At 46.8% G+C, this 26639-nt stretch overlaps 1 protein-coding gene across 1 annotated transcript; it reads left to right on the top strand.

Moving 5' to 3' along the window:
• The first annotated feature begins 13181 nt into the window (after window positions 1-13181).
• LOC128627180 (uncharacterized) lies at window positions 13182-24637 on the top strand. Its single transcript, XM_053663861.1, has 3 exons — window positions 13182-15626; window positions 16705-16743; window positions 24506-24637. The coding sequence occupies exons 1-3, from the start codon at window positions 13182-13184 to the stop codon at window positions 24635-24637; spliced, it is 2616 nt and encodes an 871-aa protein (XP_053519836.1).
• The last annotated feature ends 2002 nt before the right edge of the window (window positions 24638-26639 follow it).

Raw genomic sequence — 26639 nt, 5'->3', positions numbered from 1 at the left:
CTCCATTTTAGGCTTCTGCCTTCTTTATTAAATATTAATTGACCATAGAGGCTTGGGTTTATTTCTGGGCTCTTTATTCCGTTCCATTGGTTTCTGTGTCTGTTCTTATGCCATTATCAGGTTGTGTTGATTACGGTAGCCTCATAATACAGTTTGGTGTCAGGTATTGGGATCCCTCCTATTTTGTTCTTCTTTCTCAAAATTGCTGCAGCTATTCAGGATGATTTATGGTTCCATATAAATTTTCAAAATGTTGATTCTCTATCTGTTAAATATGTCATTGGTACTTTAATATGAATTACATTAAATTTATAAATTATTTTGGGTAGTATGGACATTTTGATGATGTTAATTCTTCCAATCCATGAACATGGTACATGCTTCCATTTGTTTGTGTCTTCCTTAATTACTTTCGTCAGTGTTGTGTAGTTTTCTGAGTAAGGTCTTTTACCCCCTTGGTTAGTTTATTCCTAGTTACTTTATTTTTTGTTGTTGTTGCTATATCAAATGGGATTTTTTTTTCCTGATTTTTGTTTCTGATATTTCATCTTTGGTGTGCAAAATTTCCTTTGATTTTTGAATATTGACTTTGTATCCCACTGTTTTGTGAAATTTACATATTAGGTCAAGATTTTTTTTGGTGGAATCTATAAGATTTTCTATGTACACTATAATGTCATCTGCATACAATGACAGTTTTTGTTCTCCTTTCCAGTTAGATGCCTTTTATTTCTTCTTATTTTCTGTGGCTAGGACTTCTAATACTATGTTGAATAGGAGTCATGAAAGCAGACATCCTTGTCTTGTTCCTGATCTTAGTGGCAAAGCTTTTAGTTTTTGCATGTTGAGTATTGTATTGGCTGTAGGTCTCTAATGTATGGCCTTTATTATGTTGAGTAATGCTTCATGATTTCCCACTTTGCTAAGTGTTTCTATCATAAATGGGTGCTGTACTTTATCAAATGTTTTTTGGCATCTATTGAGATGATCATGTGGTTTTTGTTTTTGCTTTTGTTTATCTGATGTATTACATTTACTGATTTGTGAATATTGTACCATCCTTGCATCCCTGGGATGAATCTCAATTGATCATGGTATATGATCTTTTGAATGTATTGCTGGATGCTGTTTGTCAAGATTTTCTTGAGGATTTTATTATTTATGTTCATCAGTGATATTGGCCTGTAGTTTTTTCTTTGTTATGTCTTTATCTGGTTTTTTTAATTAGGATGATGCTGGCTTCATAAAAGAGTTTGGAATCTCCCACCTTCTTGAACTTTTTAGATAATTTGCAAAGGATAGGGGTCAGCTCATCCTTAAATGCCTTGTAAAATTCTCCTGTGAAACCATCCAGACCGGGCTTTTGTGTGGCAGGAGTTTTTTAGAGTGTTTCAACTTTGTCAGCTGTTATTCATCTGTTCAGTCTTTGCTTCTTCTTCATTCAGTTCTGGAAAATTATATTCTTCCAGAAACTTGTCCTTTTTACCTAGGTTTCCAAACTTCTTGGCATATAATTCTTTGTAGTAATTTCTTACATTCTTTTGTATTCCTGTGGTATTAACTGTATTCTCTACTCTTTCATCTCTGTGTTCATTTTGGTTTTCTCTTTTTTTCTTGATGAGTCTGCTTAAAGGCTTGTTGATTTTGTTTTTGTTTATAAACAACTTGCTCCTGGATATATTGGTCCTTAGAATTGTGCTTTTAGTTTCTATGTCATTTAATTCTGCTCTGATCAAGGTTATTTTCTTCCTTCTACTTGCTCTGAGCTGTCTTTGTTGTTGTTCTTCAGGTTCTTGTAGGCATAGGGTTTTTTTTAAATGTTTCTATCTTTTTTAGGTAGGCCTGTATTGCTATAAACTTCCCTCTCAGGACTGTCTTCACTGTGTTCCATAAGTTCTGGATTATTGTAAGGTCATTTTCATTTGATCCCAGAAACTTTTAATTTCTTCCTCAATCTCATTTTTGACCCATTCATTGTTTAATAGCATTAAATAGCTATTCAATCTCTATGAGTTTGTGTGTTTTGAGGTTTTTTTCCTTGAGGTAGTTTTCTAGCTTCAGGCCCTTGTGCTTTGAGAAAATGCTTGATATCAGCTCAATTTTCTTGAATTTGTTGAGGCTTGTTTTGTGTCCTATCATGTGGTCTATCTTTGAAAATGTTCCATGTGAATTTGAAAAGAATGTGTATTTTGCTTCTTTGAGATCAAAGGTTCTATATATGCATCATTTAAGTCCATTTGATCTAGGACATTGTTGAATGCCACAATATCTTGAAGTTCTGTTTGGAAGATCTATCCATTTTTGACAGTGAGGTGTTAAAATCCCCTACTATAACTGTGTTACTATCAAATCTTTCTTGAAGTCCTCCAAGATTTTCTTTATATATTTGAGGGCTCCTATGTTGGGTGCATATATATAATTTTTATGTCTTCTTGATGGATTCTTCCCTTGAGCATTATGAAGTGACCTTCTGGGTCTCTTTTTATGGCCCCTTTTTGAAGTCTATGTTGTCTGATATGAGTACTGCTGCCCTAGCTTTCTTTTCCTGTTAATTTGATTGGAATATTTAATTCCAGTCCTTCACTTTCAGTCTGTGTAGGTCTTTTATTCTGAGGTGGGTCTCTCGTAGATAGCATATGTGTGCATCATAATTTCTTATCCATTCAGGTATTTTATGTTTTTTGATCAGAGCATTTAACCCATTTATATTTAAAGTTATTGTTATACTTAGTTATTTAAATGTCAAAATGAAAATTTTAATGAAGAACTGAGAAAAATATTTTAGAAATCTCAACAACAAAACAAATAGCAAATGGAACTCAGTAAGGTATATAAAGGTAAAATGAATCAAGAATAATTAAGGGTCACTACAATAATGCTGGTCTGATACCAGATTTAAAATATCAGTGTAATTTTGCACATTAGCAAAAAGGAGAAAAAATCATGATTATCAGTTAATTTAGTAAATTTAGTTAATAGGCAACATTAAGATGGTGCTTACTGTCCATTGTATCATTGAATGTTTGGACAAATACCAAAATCACTAGTCTAACCCAAACCCTATTACAGAACACTACCAATGCCCCCAGAAAGTCTCCACATGTCCCTTGCTCCGCATCACTGCCCCCCACCCCACCAGGCAGCAACACTTGTGATTTTTTGCCTCCATTGACTGAGAAGCTTTAAAACATCTTCTCAGCTAATATGTGGTGTGAACTCTGTGTGTGCCTTCTGCATTCAGCACAGTGGTTTGGAGTTTCATCTTTCCTGTGGTTTGCTGTGTGTGATCAGGACTTTTCACCCTGGCAACAGGCTGGAGGTGACTCCTTGTCATTATTTTCCTGCATGTGACTGACCTTGAGCGGGTGTCTGTAGAGAAGCTCAGATGATGAGAGACATACACAGTGGCAGGTTGTAGGACACAGGACAGAGGAAGGCTTTGCTCTGAGATCTGCTGGCAGGCTCCTCACCAAGGATGGGGGACCTTTTGTGTTGAGGTGGCAAGCAGGGTGTATGGTGCAGGAGGACCCTGAAGAGAGTCTCTCCTGAAACCAGCCTGGGTGGCTACTGATGTTCACTATGATAAAGTTGTGCCTCTGTCCCATCCTGCTTTCTTCAGAGACAGACAGCTACCATAAGGAGTCAATCACAGATATGTACAGAGCCCTCTCAATGGGCTTTACAAGGTCAGATTTACCTGAATGTGGTTGTGTTGTACATAGTATTTCCCTACTTTATGCACAGTATTCCATTATAGGGATGAACCAAGTTTATTCCACCAGTCTCCCTGTGGAGACTTCAGTGGTTACATATTGTTCCTGTGGTTGTTACTGTGGGAAGAACTGGGGTTTGAGGTGCTGAGAACAGAAAGAGCAGCTTGTGGAAAAGCAAAACTTCTTTAACTCAAATTTACTTCTTTAAAAAATCTGAATGCCATTCCTTGCCTCCCACATAGTGAAACCTGCAGAATTAACTAGGCCCTCCTGGGAGCTACAGCACTTAGTGACAGAGGGAATCCTTCTTCAAAAGTGAAGTGGCAACAGAGGAGGCATCAGAGCCAGCAGGGAGCACAAGGCAGGAAGGAATGGTATCTGGGCAGAAGAGTGGCATGCAAGGTTCCTAAATAAGGCCAGCCCACCCAGGCTGTGCCCTTGGCTGTCAGATGACCCTGCCCTCAGTGACTGCCCTCCCTCCTGTCACACACATGGAAGAGGAGGCTGGGCACATCCTTGATCACAAGGCCATAACCATCCGGGGCATTCTTACTTGCACTCACAGCTCTATGAAGCTGAATCCCACAGGACATATCTCCTGGTACTGAGGAGGGAGGGCTTGTCCCCAGCAGAGGTGGTATAAGTGGGTCCTGGCCCTGGCACTTGCAGTCAGATATTAGCCCTGTACCTGCCATGACCTGGGGGAGATACCTGCCTTTTTTAAGCACCAGTTTTTCTCCCTGTAAAAGTGGGGTAATAATACCTAAATTAGGAGTTGCTGGGAGCATTAAGGGAGAAACTTAAACAGTGGCACATAGTTGATTGCTTAGTGGGGAATGTCACTTTGTATGAACACAGGAGTTTGATGCTTTGGCCTGTCACTGATTGCTCATTTCTGGTTCCTCCTGGCCTTTTGTTGTGGCAGGAAGATCATCCCTGCTTACAGCTCCATCTAGAGCCTGATTTTTCCACAATCGGTAGAACTTTTTCTTAGCCTACATCTAATTACACTATGGTTTCCTAGTTTAGGATTGTGCCTTGCAGAGAAACACTTTTTTACAATTCATAATCCAGCAATATAAATTGCAAACAATCCTCTGAGAAAATGAGGGGCAGCAGACCTGCTCAGGGTGACCCAACTGACAAGCAAAAGGAGCTGTGTAGAAGACAGGTCATGCTGCTCCTTCCCAGCAGCTATGGAGTGTTGGTCATGATGGGCAGGGCCCTTGTGAAGTTTGCACAGTCAGTGTGAGCCCAACAGAACAGGATTCAGAAGCAGCCTGGTGTTGTTGGCCACTGTGCATGGCACGTAGCTTAGAGACACTGAGCCTGCCCTGAATTGGCCACATGCCTGATTTCTCAGCAAAGGGCCATCAGTGGACTTTTCCCACTCTCTCTCTCACATCAGTTCTCTGCCAGACTTCAATGTGGATCAGACCCTTCCTAGGTCATGGTAGCTACCATCAGGTATTCTCCAGGGCCTAGCAGGTACAATAATGAAGAGGATGGGCCATGCTAAGCAAAGAATGACTGGCTGCAATGTGAGGGTCCTGGAGTGAAGACAGGCTCTGGGCCATGGGGAGCAACACACCTGACAGGACAGATCCCCTGACACACTGCTGATTGATATACAGAAATAAGTACACTGATATTCCTATTTTCCAAAATAAAGCCAGAAATGTGGATTATGAGGGAAAATGTGGAGACTTTTCAATGTGGGATCTTATTTTTTACAAAACTCTTCAAAGCCTAACGTTAGCAGGCCATCTTCAGCCATACCTCAAGTCTGTTTTCAAGGCACAGAATTTGCAAACATTGCCTTGGTCAAATGGTTGCCACAGGAAGAACCAAAGCAGGAAGAATTAGGATGCCAAGTGTGTGGTTTTACTGGCATTGCTGAGGAACTGTTTCTTAATTGAATTGACCTGGAAAAAAATCAAGCCAACTGGGCCAGAAGACAGAGGTGGAGGACAGTGACCTTGGACTGGCCACAGGAAGACTAGTACATTCTTCTGTTTAAACCCCAGGGGCCAAACTTACTATCTGCCCTCTCTGTGTCCCTGGTATTTACTTCAGGAAATGCCAGGAACCCAGCATCCTGGGGAAAGCCTTGGGCCCAGAAGAGTACCTTAGCATAGTAGCATCTCCACACTGACAGGAGGAAAGGCTTGGTAACTCAGGGTGGATTGGTGAGGTCCATGGAGGGTCAGCAAGAGGCAGAAGAAGAGCAGTCATCTGCTGACTTCTGGAACCTCATCTAAGACAGGACTTCTCATATGATGGAACGTCCTGTGCAGGGTACTCAGCTCCTTTCTGTCTCACCTAACCCCTACCCATGCCCCTAAGGCTGCTAGGCTACCACACACACACAGAATGACAGGGAGGAAATGGAGCCCCGTGTGTCAGAATAGGCCCTGAGGCACCCATGCCTGGGTGCTCAGCTTGATGTAAGGCAGGGATATTTTCTAGCTGTGTGGTCTGCACTTTCCTCTCATTTCTGTAAGGGAGGTCGTGGTGGAGAGCACTGCCTACACCCTTACTGGGTGTCAAAGATTTCCAGGTCAGATGCACATGACAAGATGAGGCTGGGTTCCTTGAATGTGCTCCATGGTCAGGAGCTGTGGTGAGAAGCTCCCTGAGAACTTAAGACCCACCCCAGCCCCCTCATAGTGCACCCTTAGCAAAAGTAAGTGAAGATTGGGGGTGTGGCCCAGGGAGTACACATAGTGGTTTAGACACAGCTGCTTCCCCATGAGAGTCCCCTGGGAATTCTGTTTTATGGGGTGGTCTGCCATAATTGTGACATCAGTGGATAACAGCACCCATCCCTTTCTCACACGGACATTTCTATGTTACCCTTGCAGAAGTCTACAACCTGGGTTTTAATACTCATGCCCTACAACCACATAGACTGAGTGAATATGTTTGCAGATATAATCTGGACAACAATATGGTCTACAGTAAGTAGCCCTTTGGTGCCTCTTAGTGAAAAAATTCCCACACAAGGCTATACTTCTTTTAGTCAACATCACACTCAAAGCCCTTGCTGACCATTTGCTGTGGACACTGTGATGACAGAGGCAACCTGGACAAGAGAAAGGAGGAAACTTCCTGGGAAGCCTGGTCATCTCTTTTTTCATGTGCAAAGAAGGAGGTGATCAATCCCTATCACCACAACAGCATCTGGAGCAGGGCTGTCCTCCTGCTGAGGGTGGGTTTGGGGTCTGGGTCTCCCTCACAGCTGCATTACTGCACCCTTTCCTCAGCTTTCAGTTCCTATGAGAGCTGAGTAATAAATCCCACAAGTCTAGTCTGGTGGGGAATGGAGGCAGCTTCACATCTGAGTCTGTGCCAGGTGCACTGGTAGCTTTCCCAGGAGTGTGTGCTCACCTTGGATTGAGAGAAGGTGCCATCTGCCAGGCCTGGGCCCTGCAATTTGGCACAGGCACACATTAGCATGTGACCTTGACCAAATGAGTATTTGGTTCTCAGCTTCTTTTTTCTCTTCTGTGTAAATTGGTCATTATGATCACTATAGTAACTAAGCTTCATAATATATGTAGATCAGTAATGCATGGAAGGTCTTAATTTTAAAATAAAAACACACCAGTTAATGAAAACTCTCAGGCACCAGGTAGACCTCCATGATGGCAGCACCAAGGTGGGTGTCATCTTCCCAGGGAGTACTGGGGTAGAGCTGGACTTTGTGCACCCTCCCCACTTTTCCTAGTCAGCCCCTTGATGCATTCATTTGAAATGATTATATTATGATTAACGACTTCTATTCCAGACCATCTGGTATATCTAGAGCCACTCCTGCCCCGCCAAGAACACTTTTAGGTCATATGTCCTTGTTTCCAAAGTACACAGAATGGGGCTTTGGATGGTCTTGCTACACCCCACACAATACAGGGCATAGATGGCCTCAGGGAATCAGGTTTTCCTCAGTCTATACTGTGCCAGGAGAGGTTTAGGACTGAGTATCTCTTTTACATGTATAGCTAACATTTATTGAGCCATGATTGCATGAAGTGCCTTGTATCCACTCTCACAATTAATTCTCAAAACATACTCACTGTTCCACCTTTTTTATGGGTCTACAGCCAGAGAGTGGAGCCATAAAAGAGTTTGCTTAGAGTCAGCAGCTGGTGCTGAAAGAGCTGCAACATAGACTCAGGTGATCTGATTGCCCAGTCAGGGCCTTCAGCCTCCCTGAAATGACTTTGGTTGAGGAAGATGGGACACAGCCTATTCCTCAGGAAGTGTGTTCATATGCTACCTCTGTGGTCTGTGGGTTGTGGTTCCCACCATGGAGATCACTAGTGCTTCTATCCAAGGAGGACCAAGGCCAGGGACTCTCACTGGTGAGCCCATCCCACATCCCTTGGCCCCTTTGCTGACCACATACCTGTTCCCAGCCTGGATATTATGGGAAGTGGATCATCAGGGCTGTTGATTGCCAGTACTTCCGATGCACTGATGATGATCGATTTGGTTGTTTTAATTTACATTCTGTTTTGGTTTAAATATCTAAAGAAACATTTAAGAAAATGTAGAGAAGTATAAAATAGAAAAATATAAGCCAATATTTTAATATTTTATGTTGTCTGTTTTCAGTGTATAAGATTTTTTTATTTTTTAAAGATTTTATGTATTTATTTTTAGAGGGTGGGGAAGGGAGGGAGAAAAAGACAGAGAGAAACATTAATGTATGGCTACCTCTCATATGCTCCCTATTAAGGACATGGCCCACAACCTAGGCATGTGCCCTGACTAGGAATCAAACCAGTGACCCTTTGGTTCACAGGCCAGTACTCAATCCGCTGAGCCACACCATCCAGGGCAAAGGTTTTTAATTTTAAGAAATATTTTTAAAAGGTAACTGAAGAAAATATTGGATGAAACTCTGAAGAGAAACTGTATTTTTAAAGATAGAATAGGTCACCCATTCCTAAGCAGCTGTCCCTTCCCCTTGCACTACCCTTCTGTTGCTCACTGAGGTCGCAGTACTTTTTACTCTCTGCATTTATTTTGTTTGTTGTTATTTCATTATCCATCTTTTTCTCCAATCTTTAAATCATAAGGATCTTGAGAACTGAGACTCTGCCTGCCTCATATCCATTAAACACCAGAGCAGTACACAGTACTGGGGCATGGTAGGTGCTCAGAAGAAGGAAGTAAAGAGAAGCTGGCATCTGCCAAAGTGTTACCTCTGCTTGCCAAGGGCAGTGGGAAGGGGAGATGGATAAAAGGGCATGTCCATTGACATTATTTTCATCGTTTCCTTTTAGCAAAAAAAGCCATCAATATGACAAATGAAAAACTAATTTGCCCAGGACATGTATTTGACAAGGCTGGACAGTAAGTGTTCCAAATTGGGAACCAGGTGGGCAATTTGGGGCCCCGTGAAGTGTCTAGAAAATAGAATGTCACCTCTACTGGGGCAACATGTGTCTGTCTCTGAGATGGCTCAGGGCTCCCTCTTTGATCAATCACTCCCAAGGGTGGTCATCCAAGGTTCTCAGGGATCTGCCGTGGCCTGGCTCTCACGAGGAGGGCAGGGTAGGTAAGGTAATGTGCCACAGGGATGGTACTTTTGCTTTTGGCAGCCTTCAGGAGCTAAGCCAACTTATTTCATGGATATAAATGTGGGGATGGTGACACCAAGCAGCCATGTCTCATCACTTAACCCATGGTCATGAGGGCCCCTGGTCTCATGCAGGGCTCCTCACTGTCTCGTTAGCCTCCCTTGAAAAGGTGACCCTATCTGGCCTGAACATGAGCTTTCCTTACCCATGCTGTCACCCTTTCAGGGGACCCCAATGCCTGATGTCTAGTCATTACAATGAACAGAGAGCTATTTGCTACGGTTATAGCCAAGAGTAAGAACTGTGTCACTGGGCTGGTGGTCACCATCTCTCCTTTCTGTTCTTAGGGTGGTCATCGTTGATTACAGCCTCAACAGTGGTGTCAAGTTCCAGGACTCAACTTTGAAAGTGACCAGTAGGAACTGTGTGAGTGTCAGGGTGGCACTATACAAAGCCCCTACTGGATGGAGAGACACTCTTTGGAGATAAGAGAAGGGAACAGTGACCCCAGGCAGGCCCACCAGACAGCTCCGGCAGACAGGGGCAGGATCTGACAGACCCTTGGGGGCCTTTTGATCTTAATTGGAGAGCTGTCCCCTCACTGAAGTTTGGGAAGTACCCTGAGAGTATGTCTATAAGATACCAGGGTACAGCCAGATATCTAGGCCTTGCAGAACCTCTGCTTTCTCTGTGGCCAAGGGTCACTGAAGCACACGGAGAAGCAAATTAGAGCTCTAAGCAGAACCCAGAAACTGTTCTGAGGTTCTGACCCTACTGTCTTCCACCTTTCCACCTCCCCTGGCCTGGGGCTAGTGTTAGGGATTTTAAGGTTCATCTGGATTCCAGCTGAAGTTGGGAAGGCTTGGAAGCTATGTGCTAGAGGCAGAGTTCAGAATCCTGGGGAACCCAAGCCCTCCAAATCCAGACCCCAAAATGGAGATAGGAAAGGTTGGACCAGCAGTGGCCATGCACAGTGTGTTCCCACTACACTGGATTCACTTTCCAGTGGCTCAGCACCCACTCATGACAATCAGAGCCCCTGGCTGCTGAGATGGCTTGGAGAACACAAGCTGTCATTTTGCAGATGTTATCACCCTCCCTTCAGCCTCTCCTCCTCTCTCCTGCTCCTCAGCTGGCCCTCTCTGCTAATTCCCTGTGAACTCTGCAGGAAGATTGTCCCTCTGTAGGTGGGAAACCTCAAGGTTATGGGAGGAACCAGGTGCTCAGCTCAGGGAAAGGAAGCTGCGAATGAAGTGCTCCCAGGTGCCCACCTTACAGATTCCACATCATCCAGGAACCTTAGCCCCAGAATATAATCAGGTGCCAACAGAGAGAGTTAGGCTGAACAAAGTGTGGCTTGGCAGGAGGGACTCCTGTGTCTAATTGCCACCACTCTGGTGTCCAGTGCTAGCTTGTGAGGGTCCCAACAGTGCTGACAGTCCTCCATCTGACTCTGTCTTTGCTTGTGCCTGGACATCCTGTCACAAACCAGCAGCCTGAACTGATGTCAGGAGTCCTGCCCATCAGCAGGCACATTTAGAGGAGGACTCAGGAGCAGCCTTGTAGCTGCAGGCCCAGCACAGCAGCATCACCATCAGCCCTGACTCTGCCTCCCCTTTCAGCCACCCTCTCTCCTGTCCTGGCACAGGCTCTCTCCACTGTCCCTCTGCAGCTTCACTGTCAGCACAGCCTGGGCTTAGGGAAGGTCTGTGCAGCACACAGGTCCACAGTTGCAGCATACTTTCTCTAAGATATGAATAACAAGACAGTAGTTTCCATTCTGTAAGTCCCGACATGGGTCTAACCTATGCTGGGACTTTCTACAAACTCTCTCACCCTCACAAGTGACCACTTATTTCCTCCTTACAGATGTGGGAATGGAGGCTCAGAGACATTGAATAGCTTTTCCTGGGGCTGCAGATCCTGGAGATGGGAGAGAGGCAATGAGGCGACAGAGTAGGTCTCCTGCCTCTGCATCTGCACCCCACACTCTCAGTGGGCCACAGAAGCACCTCTTCACCCATCTGAATATCTAAATTGCATGGTCCTCATACAGTCTCTGTCCTGTCCCTGAAACCTGCAGTAAGGGCTGGTTTGTAACTTCACAGAGAATTTTAGACTTTCTTGTCAGGGCTGAGCTACAGAGTGATCAGGTTTAGTGGAAAGTTCTGAGGCCAAAAGGCTCCACAGTAGCTCTGGTTCCCACCCTGGCTCCCTAGCTCCCCTGGGCCACACTGTGGATGAAGCAAACTGAGAAGGGAAGTATTTTGACAAGGCAGTAGGTGGGGTTGCCTGGTGTTGGTCCAGTGTATGGAGGCTACCAAGGCCCACCACAAGCCTCTAGCATGTGTGCATTTTGCAGAGAAAGATGTCAACTGCCCCTCCAGTCTCTTCACCGTCGGCCCCTTCTCCTGCCGGAATGCCTTCTCTTCCACGTGCCTTACTACTTAACAGGCCTCCAACACCACCACCTGCAAAGCCACCTGTTCTGCCACCTCACAATTTTCCTAAGCCTCCTCTTGACAAGACACTTGTCCTGTCAACTCATAGGCCTTTAACCTCACTACTGGCCAAGACACCTGTCCCGCCACCATGCACTCCTCCTCCTCCTCCACCACCCACCAAGTCAACAGTCCCACCAACTTGCAGTCCTCCAACATCAAGACCTACCAAACCAACTGTTTCAACACTTCACAGTTCACCATTGTCATCACCTCCCAGGCCTTCAACATCACCAACAACCAAACCACCTGCCACATCACCTCCCAGGCCTTCAACATCACCAACAACCAAACCACCTGCCACATCACCTCCCAGGCCTTCAACATCACCAACAACCAAACCACCTGCCACATCACCTCCCAGGCCTTCAACATCACCAACAACCAAACCACCTGCCACATCACCTCCCAGGCCTTCAACATCACCAACAACCAAACCACCTGCCACATCACCTCCCAGGCCTTCAACATCACCAACAACCAAACCACCTGCCACATCACCTCCCAGGCCTTCAACATCACTAACAACCAAACCACCTGCCACATCACCTCCCAGGCCTTCAACATCACCAACAACCAAACCACCTGCCACATCACCTCCCAGGCCTTCAACATCACCAACAACCAAACCACCTGCCACATCACCTCCCAGGCCTTCAACATCACCAACAACCAAACCACCTGCCACATCACCTCCCAGACCTTCAACATCACCAACAACCAAACCACCTGCCACATCACCTCCCAGGCCTTCAACATCACCAACAACCAAACCACCTGCCACATCACCTCACAGGCCTTCAACATCACCAACAACCAAACCACCTGCCACATCACCTCACAGGCCTTCAACATCACCAACAACCAAACCACCTGCCACATCACCTCACAGGCCTTCAACATCACCAACAACCAAACCACCTGCCACATCACCTCCCAGGCCTTCAACATCACCAACAACCAAACCACCTGCCACATCACCTCACAGGCCTTCAACATCACCAACAACCAAACCACCTGCCACATCACCTCCCAGGCCTTCAACATCACCAACAACCAAACCACCTGCCACATCACCTCCCAGGCCTTCAACATCACCAACAACCAAACCACCTGCCACATCACCTCACAGGCCTTCAACATCACCAACAACCAAACCACCTGCCACATCACCTCACAGGCCTTCAACATCACCAACAACCAAACCACCTGCCACATCACCTCACAGGCCTCCAACACCACCACCTGCCAAGTCACCTGTCCCATCACCTCACAAGCCTCCAACTTCACTACCCACCAAGTCACCTGTCTGGCCATCTTCCAGGCCTTTAACACCACCACCCACAAAGACACCTGTCCCACCATCTCGTAGTTCTCCAATGCCACCACCTACCAAGCCACCTGTTCTGTCACCTCCAAGGCCTTCAACATCACCACCTGCCAAGTCATCTGTCCCATCACCTCACAAGCCTCCAACTTTACCACCCACCAAGCCACCTGTCCGGCCATCTCCCAGGCCTCTAACACTACCACCCACAAAGGCACCTGTCCCACCACCTCGTGGTTCTCCAATGCCACCACCTACCAAGCCACCTGTCCCACCACCTCACAGGCCTTCAACACCACCATCTGCCAAGTCACCTGTCCCATCACCTCACAAGCCTCCAACTTTACCACCCACCAAGCCACCTGTCCGGCCATCTCCCAGGCCTCTAACACTACCACCCACAAAGGCACCTGTCCCACCACCTCGTGGTTCTCCAATGCCACCACCTACCAAGCCACCTGTCCCACCACCTCACAGGCCTTCAACATCACCACCTGCTAAGTCACCTGTCCCATCACCTCACAAGCCTCCAACTTTACCACCTACCAAGCCACTTGTCCTGCCATCTCCCAGGCCTTTAACACTACCACCCACAAAGGCACCTGTCCCACCATCTCGTGGTTCTCCAATGCCACCACCTACCAAGCCACCTGTCCCACCACCTCACAGGCCTTCAACACCACCACCTGCTAAATCACCTGTCCCGTCACCTCACAAGCCTCCAACTTCACCACCCACCAAGCCACCTGTCTGGCCATTTTCCAGGCCTTTAACACTACCACCCACAAAGGCACCTGTCCCACCACCTCTTACTCCTCCAATGCCACCGCCTAGCAAGCCACCAGTCCCGCCACCTCGTAGGCCTTCAACTTCACAACCCACCAAGCCACCTGTCCAGCCATCTCCCAGGCCTTTAACACTACCAACCACAAAGGCACCTGCCCCACCACCTCTTAGTCCTCCAATGCCACCGCCTAGCAAGCCACCTGTCCCGCCACCTCACAGGCCTTCAACACCACCACCTACCAAATCACCTGTCCCATCACCTCACAAGCCTCCAACTTCACCACCCACCAAGCCACTTGTCCCACCACCTCACAGGCCTTCAACACCACCACCTGCTAAATCACCTGTCCCATCACCTCACAAGCCTCCAACTTTACCACCTACCAAGCCACCTGTCCTGCCATCTCCCAGGCCTCTAACACTACCACCCACAAAGGCACCTGTCCCACCACCTCGTGGTTCTCCAATGCCACCACCTACCAAGCCACCTGTCCCACCACCTCACAGGCCTTCAACACCACCACCTGCTAAATCACCTGTCCCATCACCTCACAAGCCTCCAACTTCACCACCCACCAAGCCACCTGTCTGGCCATTTTCCAGGCCTTTAACACTACCACCCACAAAGGCACCTGTCCCACCACCTCGTACTCCTCCAATGCCACCGCCTACCAAGCCACCTGTACTGTCACCTCACAGGCCTTCAACATCACCACCAGTCAAGCCACCTACCCCATCACCTCCCAGGCCTCCAATGCCACCACCTACAAAGCCACCTGTCCCACCACTTCACAGGCCTCCAACCTCTCCATCTACCAAGACATCTGTCCTGCCACTTCATAGTCCTCTAGTGTCACCTTCTTCCAAGCTACCTGCCCCACCTCTTCATAGTCCTCATATGACACAACCTACCAAGCCACCTATCCCACCACCTCATAGACCTTCAATACAACCAACTGTCATTCAATCTGCTCTATCACCTCACAGGCTACCAACTACACTACCTGCCAAACCACTTGTCCCACCACCTGACAGTCTATCCATGCCACCACCAACCAAGCCGCCTGCCCCACCAACTCACAGACCTCCAACTTTATCACCTGCCAAGCCACCTTTCCAGCCACCTCACAGGCCTCCAAAGCCAAACCTTGAAAAACCACATGTCCCACCACACTTCAGTCCTCCAACACCACCACTTACCAAGCCATCTGTGCCACCACCACACAAGCCTTCAACACTACCACCCATCAGGCCACCTGTCCCTTCACCCCACAGTCCTCCAATGCTATTACCCACCAAGCCACCCATTCCATCACCTCGCAGTCCTCAAATATCACCACCCACCAAACCACAAGTGCCGCCAACTCCCAGGCCTTCAACACCACCACCTGCCCAGCCACCTGTCTTGCCACCCCACAGTCTTTCAACACCACCATCCACCATGCCACCTGTCCCACCACCTCACAGTCCTCCAACATTACCACCTGCCAAGCCACCTGTCCATCCAACTAGCAGCACTCCAGTGCCACCACCTATCCCACCACCTCACAAGCCACCAACTTCACCACCTGCCCAACCACCTGCCCTGCCATCTCCCCCACTGCCTTCCCCACAGTTCACACTCATTGTCAGCCATCTGTACTTCATTGTGCTCATCCTGGCCCTGCTCATGTTCCCGTTATTGATCTGGTGCATCTGGTGCTGCAAGAAGGTGAGTAACTACTGCCCACACAGCCCTGTAAACATTCCAAGGCAATAACATGCCTAACTACTTCATGAACCCACATGTGGGTAGGATCCAATTAACTCCAATATTGTCACATGAGTAGAAAAAGGTGCAGACTCTGTCCTACATTCCTGGGCACAGGCACTCCCTGAGCTTCTAAGGAGCCGCCTGCCTCATGCTTCCCCAGGGATATGGCCTATGTGCTGCCTTGGCCCCTGGGGAGGAGCAAGCACAGGACCCATGAGACCAACCTGGGTCTCTGCTCATCTCTAGTGCCTTTGTCCTGACTAAGGGCCAGGAAGTGCTGAGACCTATGCTGGGCACAGAGGGACAGAACTGAAGTGGCCACCAACCTTCCAGGAGCTCACAGGCTGTTATCTGGTTTGGTGCTGGTATGAGGGCACATGAGGGGAAACAATATCAACTTTATAGTTTGTGGCAAGTGCTCAATGAAACCTGAGCAACAACAAAGGACAGAGTCTGGCCCCAGGGAGGGATTGAGGCAGAGGCACTGGCTAGCTGGGATTGAAAGGACATGGGCCAGAGGGTGGGATTGAAGACAGTGGAAAGCAGAGGTGTGAAAGGATGGAGCAAACCAGCAAGAGGCAAGCAGGTTTGATCTGTGGAACCGGGGGAAGCGGGGCAGGAAAAAAACTCCTGGGTGATAGAGGGACTGTTATCTCTGAGGGCTGGGAGGCAAGGGAGGGCTGCAGGAGGAGGGAGAGGTGGTGCAGGGAGAAAGGGGTATGGGCCGGTGCTCTGTCTTCATATGATGGTGAGCAGCTGATGAAATCCACCAGCTGCGAGGCCTGTACCAGGAACCAGGATCCTCAGACTGGCTCTTTCCCTGTGGATCCCACAGGGGGCTTTCAATTCCCCCCTCACAACTGAGGTTCAGGGAAGTGAGGCCTCTTGTCCCAGACATCCAGACAGTGACATCCAGATGGACACCCCAAAGCCCATATTGTGTTCTGATGCTGACAACAGGATCCCCCTGTCAACAGGGCCTCCCAGAACCCTCCAGGCCCCTTCTACCTATACTTATGTCTCTTTAACATTCTAGACTATCAAGAAGTCACCACCAGTGCAAGATCAAGAAAAGGTAAGTCATGGTTTGCTCCTGATGTTGTCAGCAGGCCTAATGGGCACAGTGACCTTGACAAAGAGGTTTCCTGTAGCCTGGGACCATTTTCAGACCCCACACCACCAGCTCCACCCACCTGGGCAGTAAGAGCTGGGAGGAACAAGAGGGTGACAGAGGGGCATGGAGAGACAAGGAGGACCTGGAACTCACCAAATGTCACCCAGACAACTTTCCTGGCTCCCAACACAGCCTGATCCAGAGACCTAGTTCCCCCTCCAGGCTCTGGTGTACATTAAGCTCCATTTCCCTGGTCGCCTCCTTGTCTCCTACCAGGGAAAGGGCTTGGCTGGGGTGGCCTGTAGTGACCAGAGGGCTGAGGAGGGTGGAGGGAGTCTGACCTGGCACTGAGCTATGAGGGAGGCCCAGCCTCGGTGAGCACAGGGACTAAGGGTCAGGCGAGCAGGTTGGGGCTAACTCAGGGTGAGGGCTCTGAGTTAACCAGGGCTCACAGTTGTAGCCGGTGCACAGTGTCCCAGAAACAGAGGCAACATGGGTGTGGGATCTGGGGGAAAATTAGCCTCAGTCTGTGGTGGCCCCTGTGCTGGCTGCTGTGTGACCTGGGGGGGCTAAATCAGTCAGAATCAAGTGAATACAGCCCCATCACCTGCCAATGCTCACACCCTGACAGCCTCCATTACATTACACAGCTCAAGACCAGGCTTCTTCAACAAGGGCAACCTCAGCAACACCAAGGGGACTGCAATGAATTTGCTAGTCTTTCTGGAAAGAGTCATATTTGCAAAACCAAAAGAACTTCTCTTCTGATTCAGAGTGCCCATGGAGGGCACTCTCTTATGTTACAGGGTGCTACTCATTTGTCCTTGACTTCCCCCACAAACATTTGCTGAGATTCCAAAAGCTGAGAGGAATGGGGAAACTGACAGCTTGTGTCTGCACCCAGGGCTGCCAAACCAGGAAGCTGTGTTTTCTCTTTCTAGAAGCCAAAGATGTGTCACATACAGACATGCCCAACAGTGATTGTCCCTTGCTGTGGGTGCCAAGAACACAGGATACAAAGGGGAGAGGTGAGAAGGGTCCTTAGGGAGGGAGCTGTGACCCTAAGGCTAGGATATGGGAGGAGAAGGGCTTCAGGTTTATGCCACAGAGGCCTGGGACCAAGAGGTGTGGTTTATGTGAGATGAAATATAAGGGCACTGGGCTTTCATCACTTGGATCCTTACCCCACATTCTCTCCCTTGGTTTAGGGATATTGGGGGCTGGCTCACAGCCAGTCAGCCTCTGGTTCTCACAGAGATTGTTATCAACTCCACCAGTGGCCTGGGCTTCTCTGGCCAGTAGATGGATAAGTGAATACAAACTGAATCATAAACAAACTAGCATAGTCAGGGGGAAGAAACGTCCTTATCCAAGTCCCTACCACCACTGAAAGTACCCAGAACTGCCAGTGGCTCTACTGCTCTTACAGAAGTCCTTTCAGCAGAGTGAGGGAAGAGCTCACTGCATTGTCTTTGTGACTGTCTCCGATGGGGCACGAAGGGCTCCACAGAGGAGGGGACAGAAGGAAATGTCCATCACCCAGGGAGTGTGATGGTCCATCCTGGTGAGGGAGGGCCCAGCCTGGCAGCAGGCATGAGGTGACAGGGATAGAGAGGGCCAGGTCCAGTTGACTGTTTTGAGAAAGAAAGATCCCCTGGTCTCTGCCTGGCCTCGCCCTTCTCTTCCCACAGTTCTACCTTTGTTCCTGTCAGGTGTACTAGTTCCTCCTTGATTTTAAGATGGCAGCTAGAGAGCCAGTCCTGCCTCATCCCTGACAGTCGGTGTAGGGGCACAGAGAAGCCAAAACATGCTTCCACAGAGGGAGGAAACCACTTGCCAGGATCTTGTACTACTGGCTCACAGGACCCAGCCCCAACCCACCAGGGCCCAGCCCCAACCCCAGGGCCCAGAGGGTCAGAACCACAAGATTCTACAGCCATGGTGCCCATGCAGTGTGTCCAGGGGCACTTTCAGGTCTTTGTTTCTTCCTGCCTCTTCTCCACAATCCATCCTCCACCCACAGTATCAGGAATATGCCCATGAGCAGAGCATGGGTCCTCCTCCCTGCCTTCCCCTCACGTGCCCCTCAAGTACCTGCCCTCTTTCCTCCTGTTCCAACTCCTGCCTAGGTCCCCCATACCTACATATTTTGCCCCTTCAGGACCTCTCCTGGCCTCCTCTTATCTCCTCCAACATTTGAACTTTTCCTCTAAAAGGAGTACCTGACTTCTACACCAAAAATTCTGACTTGTTCCACATCTTAAATAGTCTGTGACCCAGAGTAACCTACCCCCACCCCGCCCACTGCCCCCAAACATACAAGTTGCTTGGTCCCTGCACCAGGTTAAAGCTGCACTTATGTCTCAGCAAGTTCCTGGGACATAGTCCTCGGGAGCCATAGAGAGCCACAGGAAACTGTCTCGTCTGTCCGTGCCTAGGGCTTCCTTACAACCACGTCTGCTTTTCAGGGCAAACTGGACATGTCGTGTGACTTTGTCCAAAACTGCAACCAAGTATCACTAATGTGGTGTCAGCCCAGGGACAAGGTAAGCAGGGGCATAGGGATGCTCCCCATGGGCTAGAGGCCTTGCTTTTTACCCCTGACAGTTGTTCTCTGGGACTGTGGGTCACAGAACCCTGTCTGGCATCTGACAAGGAGGATGCTCAAGACGTGGAGAAATGTGGGCTCAGATGCCTCCCTGCTATGCTGATGCTGGACATGGCATCTGTGAATTTTCTTGCATTGTCATCTCAGGAAACTCTTAGAGCATTACTTCAAATTTGCCAACTAAAATAAAAAATGGCAGGACAGCAATTTTTATTGGCCTCCCAGTCCATTGCCCCTCCCCACCAACCACTGACCCTAATGATTTGCTGGCTCCACCACTTCCATGGAGGTGTTTCTGGGTTGGTCACTCAGGTCCCAGAGGTGGTAGTGAGCATGGTGTCGGTCTCTGCCCCACACACAACCACAGTGTTGTCTGACAACACCAACTGGTTTTACCAAGTAGTAAATATTCACTTCTTGAGTCATTCCCTGTGACTTGGGAAGAAGCCAAATTGTTACACTTCTTCCTTAGAATTTAATCATAATGATAGCTAATTTTTATTGATCCCTCCAATGGGCCAGCTGGTAGCCTAAGAACTTTACACTTACTATTTTACTGTTTTAATCCTGACATTACAGGTAGGTATTAATATTTTTCAGTTTTACCATAGGGGAATTGATGCACAGACATGCTGGGTGACTTGTCTTAGGTCACAAAAGCTGGGAGTGGCAGAGCTGTACTTGAACCACAGGGCCTGGCCACCACCCTTCTCATTGCTCTGCCTCCTTTGGGTCAGCACTCCTGATCTCTTGAGTTTACCCCAAACCAGCATAAGCCTGCTATACTCAGCTCCAGGGCCCAACGAGAGTAGTGCTCCTGCCTTACCTGGGCTGCTCCGTGTTCAGACCCTTTGTTCAAATGGGCGAGGGAGCTTGGAGGATGTTCTATTCCCAGAGTCTGTAGTGAGGGCTGGCTGGCCACATTCAGGTGACACTGGCACCCAGATGATGGACAGGTGGGCATTCAGAAGTTCAGGAAGTACATTATTCTTCCTTTTTAAGAGCCATTGGGTGCTATAGCCTCCACAGCCTGTATCACATCAGAGGGTGCCCCAAATGCCCTTGCTTTAGGAGCCTGTAGCCAAATATAAGCTCTGTCGAGAGGGTTCATCATTTCTGCCCACTCTCACCAAGAAAGGATGACAATGTTCAGGCTGTGGGGGTTGTAGGGCCTCCATCATTCTTGCTTAACCAGCTCCCATTCCAGCGGGGAGCTGACCAGTTTCAGAAAAGGGATGTCAGAGTCAGGAACCTGGAGTTGCCTCATTAAGGCAGAACAGACTTCTGATGCCTGACCAAGTCCCCAGGAAGGAGCTCTGGCTGGAGTCCAGCACTCATGGAGAGGAAAGCCATCACTAAGGTTCACTGTGGTCTTAGTGGATTCTGACTCCAACCCCCTTCAGCCAAGAAGAACACATTCTTCTCGTGCTTATTCTAATGACTTCTTATGGATGTCTTCTCTCTCTTCTCTTCCCTACAGGGAAAGTGCCTGAGCATAACTCTAGTGAAACCCTACTACACACAAATGCCTTGTGGCCCAAAGATCTGCCTTGCATCCAGCCAGGAGGGCTTCCCCCTCAACAACTGCTGCAAATGGGGCCAACCCCCCCCACAAATATGTTCTCAACCATCCTCAAGAATGTTGCCACTGATCCCTCCTTCTGCCCAGATAATTCGCAGAACTACCTTGTCACTCCCACATCCATAGTCCAACCTCTAGAGAACAAAACCACCAGAATATTATAAGCCATTTGTGTACTAAATTGGACACATACTGAGTCCAATACTGAACATTGAGACTTGGTTCAAAGACCAAAGAAATTGTATTTTGTGGCTTATTAGCATGAAAGTTGGTTACCTGGTGAGCATTTCTCTCTGTGTGAGATGTACCTACACTGCTCCTGCAGGATAAAGCACCCTGGTGTCCTGTGAATATAGACCCATGACCCACAGCCTAGTCTTCATCTCTCATCATGAACTGGGACACCTGGATTTTCTTCACATTCTGCTTTTCAATAAAATCCTAAACTATTTTTAAAACAGAAATACTGGCTTTTACTAAATCTCTTGGGCAAGTTACTTAAACTCCCTGTGTTTTGCTTTTCTAGTAGAAAAGATGTGGATAATAGTGTCTTTTTTAGAGGAGGCCATGAGGTTTATGGTAGCTCAGCACATGGCCATGCCCCTGGTAAACACTCAGGTGCCAATAGCTAATGTCTCTTCTACCCCATCTCTCAGTCCGAGAAGGAGGGGAATACAAGTTCAGAGATATCCACAGTATTTTGAAAATTCGGGGTCATCAAAGTGGAGACCATGCCTATTTTTTTTTACCTTTACACAGGAGGGTGTTGGCACACATGCTCATTCTCAGTAAAGAGGGGGTTGGTCACACACGGATTCATATCCCTGGCCCACCACCCATGCAATCTCCTAGAAACCATTGGAAAAGGCCTTCGCACCTACCAGTCCTTCAGAAATGTTATTTTGCCTTCCATGCCCTTAATATTTCTCATGATATAAAGGAAATCAATGATGCCCACTTGCCTGAGTTAAAATCTGCTCCTCCTTTAAGAAAGTTGGACCACCCAATACTTCAGATCCCTTTTCATTGAATCTTTGCCAACTTCATCAAGTTTTTCCTCCACACTAATGTTTGAAGGCTATCCATGGACAAGACTTCATTTGGAAAATCCTAGACCACTCTTCATCCCAGAGTATGGATGAAGTAACCTGCTGAGCCACAGAATCAGAGAAGGACCATAATAAAGGGTAGGAGGAATGGCTATACTCTGACCATGTAACCTCTTCCTCAGGCCATGGTAGTTCTACATAAAGAAACCATATCATGGTCTAGGGTTTCTCCTGTGGAAAAGACAGAGCCCAACATGGACATTCAGCTTCCCCCAGCATTAGGAGATGCTTCCCAGGAGGCCCATGAGGTCCTTCCTGACTGGGATCATATGAGAAAGCTGCAGAGCTCGATAGTGGAATATTATTGGAATGGGGAAGGCAGGCAGGTCTTCTAGCAAGCAGCACTGAGATGTTGTCAGACCTTGTCCTCCTCTCATTGGTCCCTCTGGTCCCTAAGTAGAGATCCGGCCCGTGATTCTGAACATCTACAGAGCCAAGTCACTGGTTTTATCTGGCCAGAGAGCTTACTGGATGATTCTTCCTGATTCTGGTCCCAGCCAATAAGCAACACAAGCCTCAGAGCCACATTATATGCCCTCACTCAGGCAGAAAAGCAAATTTGTGTCCCTATCTACTGGTGAATATTCCCCCAGTTTTCTTTAACCTGAATGCCTAAGTAGAACACCCAGTAAGCCACATAGCTCATCCTAGTGCCCTGTGTACAGTGGCATCCATACAAAGAGTAACCTGGCAAATCTTCCCATCAGCAGAGCCTAGGCAGTGGCCCTGTATGACCAGGGAATTTAGTGAACAGTTATGCCTCTTTTAGGTTTCTGGCCAATGAAGTAGGATAGCTTTTGAGTCTGGCTTGCTGCTTTTTCTGAATAGGAAAATGGTTACATGTCTCCATTTACCACTAACTAGAGTCCTAGGAAGCATCACCAAAGAATCAAGACAACTACAGACCCCATTCCACAGCCACATGTGGGTATGGAACCAAGAAAGCAGTGGTATCTAACTCTTCCCATCCAGTGACACCCACTGACCTCAGAGCTCTGGAAATGGCCTCATCCAAATAGAGACTCCAACAATGAGCATTAATTACACAAGTAAACAGTGTGTTGTCCAGAGCCCCTACCTGTGCTGACTATTGAAGGACTTTCTTCCAAAACAAACCTGTACATTTAGAAAGAAGAGACAATTTAATCGAATCCATGTATATCAACAAAAAAATTCAGGTATCACAAGAATCAAGTAAACATGACAGAAACAAAGGACAGTGATAAATTTCCATAGCTGACCCTGAAGTAATAGTTATCTATGAATGTTCTCATGAAGAAATCAGAATAGTGGTCCTGAAGAATTAACCACAAGAGCACAGATGAGTAACAATGTTAAGAAAACAATGCGTTAACAAAACAAGAACATTAACAGAAATAGAAGGCTTCAAAAAGGTGAATGGAAACCAGACTTGAAGAATGCAGCGACTATAGTGGAGATTACAAGAGAACTTCTACAGTAAATCAGGCAAGTAGAAAAGTGAAACATAAGAGTGATCATTTAAAGTTATCCTGTCAGAGAAAAAAAATTGAGTGAAGACTATGAATTAAGAAACAGCGTGAATAGAAGTAATATATGAATTATAAAACCCTCAGCATGAGAGTGGAAAGAAAATGGAAAATTATTTTTAACCAATTGGGATTGAGAAGTTACCGAAGATGGAGAAAGAAAACATATCCAGATTCATGAGCCCCAAAGGGCCTCAAAACACTGGCACCTGTAAGTTCTACATTGAGACACATTAAAAGCAATCAAAATGAGTATTTTGAAAGCATCAAGGGAAAAGCAAGGCATCACATAAAGGATAGTTTTATAAGATAAATGTTACAAGAGAACCTTTGAAAGTCAGGAGATAAAGTGATTATATTTTAAATATTTTATTAAAAATGTGGAGAGAGGGAAGATGACAGCAAAGTAGGTGGGAGCTGGGCACACAAGTTCCAGCACCCAACTGGGACACTTACCTGTCCTTCTGAAGCCAACAGAATTCCAGCTGATATGAAGTTTGGAAGCCAAAGTGAGCAGAGAATGCTTTAAAATGGGTGGTAAGGAGGTACTATAGGCAGATGGGGAAAGTCCCCAGCATGATGCCTTTGGCAGTGGCTTCTCCTGTGGACAACACTGGACTTCCAAGGAGGACCAGTTCCATGATAACACCTTAATGGCTCCCTCCCTTCCCAAGATGAGAAAAAACGCAGTCCCACCCTGGGCAGCTTGAGCTTGTAAAGTCACGGGGATGGAAACAAAAAGCACAGGTGGGGCAGGGACACATGCAGCTGGCTGTACACCCAAGCCAGGGTGGTGGTCGGTGGCCCATCGGGTACAGTGCCAGAGAGTGGTCAGGACCCTAGCCACACCTGGAGCTGAGAGAAGAGGAGGGCTGCAAATGGAGTATCTGAGATAGACTCTGGACTTCCCTCACAGATTGATCAAAGGGATGCAAAGCAAGATGCTTTATATACATGCGACGTTGCAAAGGGGAGAGTGCAGGTCGCACAGCACTCCGAGGGCATGGGCTGGAAGCTGGACACCTGTGATTATTGCAGTCCAAAGTGAGCCCACTTCCAAGCAACAGCACCACAGCATAAAAACGGAACCCAACCTCCCCACTGCCTGCATGAGCCGCAAGGATCTGCAAAACGGTCCAGGCACAGTTTTTTTATGGGGGGGGGGGGGGTTGTTTCATTTTTTTTGTTGCTGTTGTTGTTTGGGGTTTTTTTGCAGCTACCAGCAGGGGGTGCTCTTCTTTTTCTTTCCTTTTATCTTTCTTTTTTTTATTCAATAGCAACACAGTAAGTCCTGGAGCTGAGAGAAAACCAGAGACAGATCTAGAAGTCAGAAGGCAAAAACCAACACCCAAGATAAAGTTTACCTTGCCCTTCACTAGAGCTCGAATTTTTAAAATTTAATTTCTCTTTCTTCCTTTCATTTATATAGGTCATCGTTATTTGTTCTGTTTGTTTTGTTGTGGCTTGTTTTTCTCTCTGTTATATTGTATCTTCTGTTCTTTCACCTCACTCATATTCCAAATAACTCACTATTCTTGGTCTTTCAGTTTTTATTCTTTTTATTCAGGTTACATATTTTCTATCATATTATTGCTATTACAAAGACCACGTAGCGCCCTCCCTGGTCTTAATCCATTTCACCATCTTCCTGAGCTTTATTACTATTCTGGTAAACTTATATGCTCTCACACTACTCTGACTTCCTATTCCTTACTTTCAGTATTGCTCCTCCATATAACCTCACATAAGTGCTCCTCTTTTTTAAGTCAGCTCACATTCTTCTCCCCCACTGATAAGAGTCTTATTTCTTTTCCTCCTTATATAAAGTATAGCTAGTTAGGCAAAATACCATGGTTATTACTGTATTGATCCAAAAGAATTCATGGTTATTCACCATTCATTGGCTCTTTAAACCTCATATAAAACTCTCCCCCTGCCTTACTCCATTTGCCTTCCCTTGCTTCTGATCAGTGGAGGGAGGAATCTAATTTGTTTTGTTTTGTTTTGTTTTCCCTTCTCTCTACCTGGGCTTTACTCCTTGCTCTTATTAGTTTTCTCCCTCCATCTTCTTAACATCATTTACTTTATGGTAGACAGCTCATATTCAATTTTTGCTTTAGTTCAATATTCTTATTCCCATTCCACCTTGATTACACTTCTTTCAGCTATTGTTGCTATTGTCCCCTGCTGTGGTTCTTCTCCAGTCTTGCTCCCATTTGTCCAGCACCTTTATAATTGTACCTCAGACCTCATAGTATATGTTCCCTTTTCTTGCCCCATTGTTCCTATCACCTGTATGTGTTTTACTTACATTTAAAATTTTGTTCTTGCTATCTCCATCTCAGTTATATACACACTCTTATCAATTCTCCTCTCTCACCATTCAATAACATTTCCCACTCCTTAGATCATTTCATATTCCTTTTGTCATATCTTTTAATATACATAAGCTCTCTTCACCTTTATCAATATTTGCTCAGTGCTGATGCAATAGAGTGGTCCCATTTGTTGGCATAGGTTTTCTTGGTAATACTGCTTGGTAATACCAGCCTGGTAATACTGCTTTGTTAACCAACACTTATACAATAGCATACAAGACAAGGTGGGAATTGTGACTACCAGTAAACCCACTCACTAGAGGAGAAAAATCATTGACATAGAAGCTACAAGCAAGTAAAGCCTGAGTATGAAAAGAAAGCCCACACGAACAGAAGAAAGGGCAACCCTAGAGTATCCAACTAGGAGATCAAAAGAATGAACCACTGAGTCACTCAGAACTCCTATCACAGAATACTACCCCATAAAGATAGCTGACAAAACAGAGCATTCTGGGTTGCAGAAATAACCAAAAGGAGCCACCTAAAATGGGGTGACAAAGAAAGAGTACCCAATCAAAAGGAATGGAAGAACCCCAGTAAAAGAGCTAAATGAATTTGAGGCAAGCAATCTATCAGACATAGAATTTTTAAAAATTGTTATAAGGATGCTCAAAAAACACAGCAACAGCTACAAGGAACTAAGTGGGAATTAAAACAACATGAAAAAGGAAA

Source organism: Artibeus jamaicensis, unplaced genomic scaffold (genome assembly GCF_021234435.1).
Source record: "Artibeus jamaicensis isolate MK-2021 breed Jamaican fruit bat unplaced genomic scaffold, CSHL_Jam_final contig_332, whole genome shotgun sequence".
In the NCBI taxonomy this organism is placed as follows: domain Eukaryota; kingdom Metazoa; phylum Chordata; class Mammalia; order Chiroptera; family Phyllostomidae; genus Artibeus; species Artibeus jamaicensis.
This window is presented reverse-complemented; position numbering and strand designations above follow the sequence as displayed.

What these genes read in the sequence shown, in the direction of transcription:
- LOC128627180 (XM_053663861.1), top strand. Translation starts at nt 13,182, where the DNA reads ATGCCACCACCTACCAAGCCACCTGTTCTGTCACCTCCAAGGCCTTCA. An exon ending in GCATCTGGTGCTGCAAGAAG is followed by an intron (nt 15,627 to 16,704) that starts GTGAGTAACTAC and finishes TTAACATTCTAG; the next exon opens with ACTATCAAGAAGTCACCACC. An exon ending in CAGTGCAAGATCAAGAAAAG is followed by an intron (nt 16,744 to 24,505) that starts GTAAGTCATGGT and finishes CTTCCCTCACAG; the next exon opens with ATTGATCAAAGGGATGCAAA.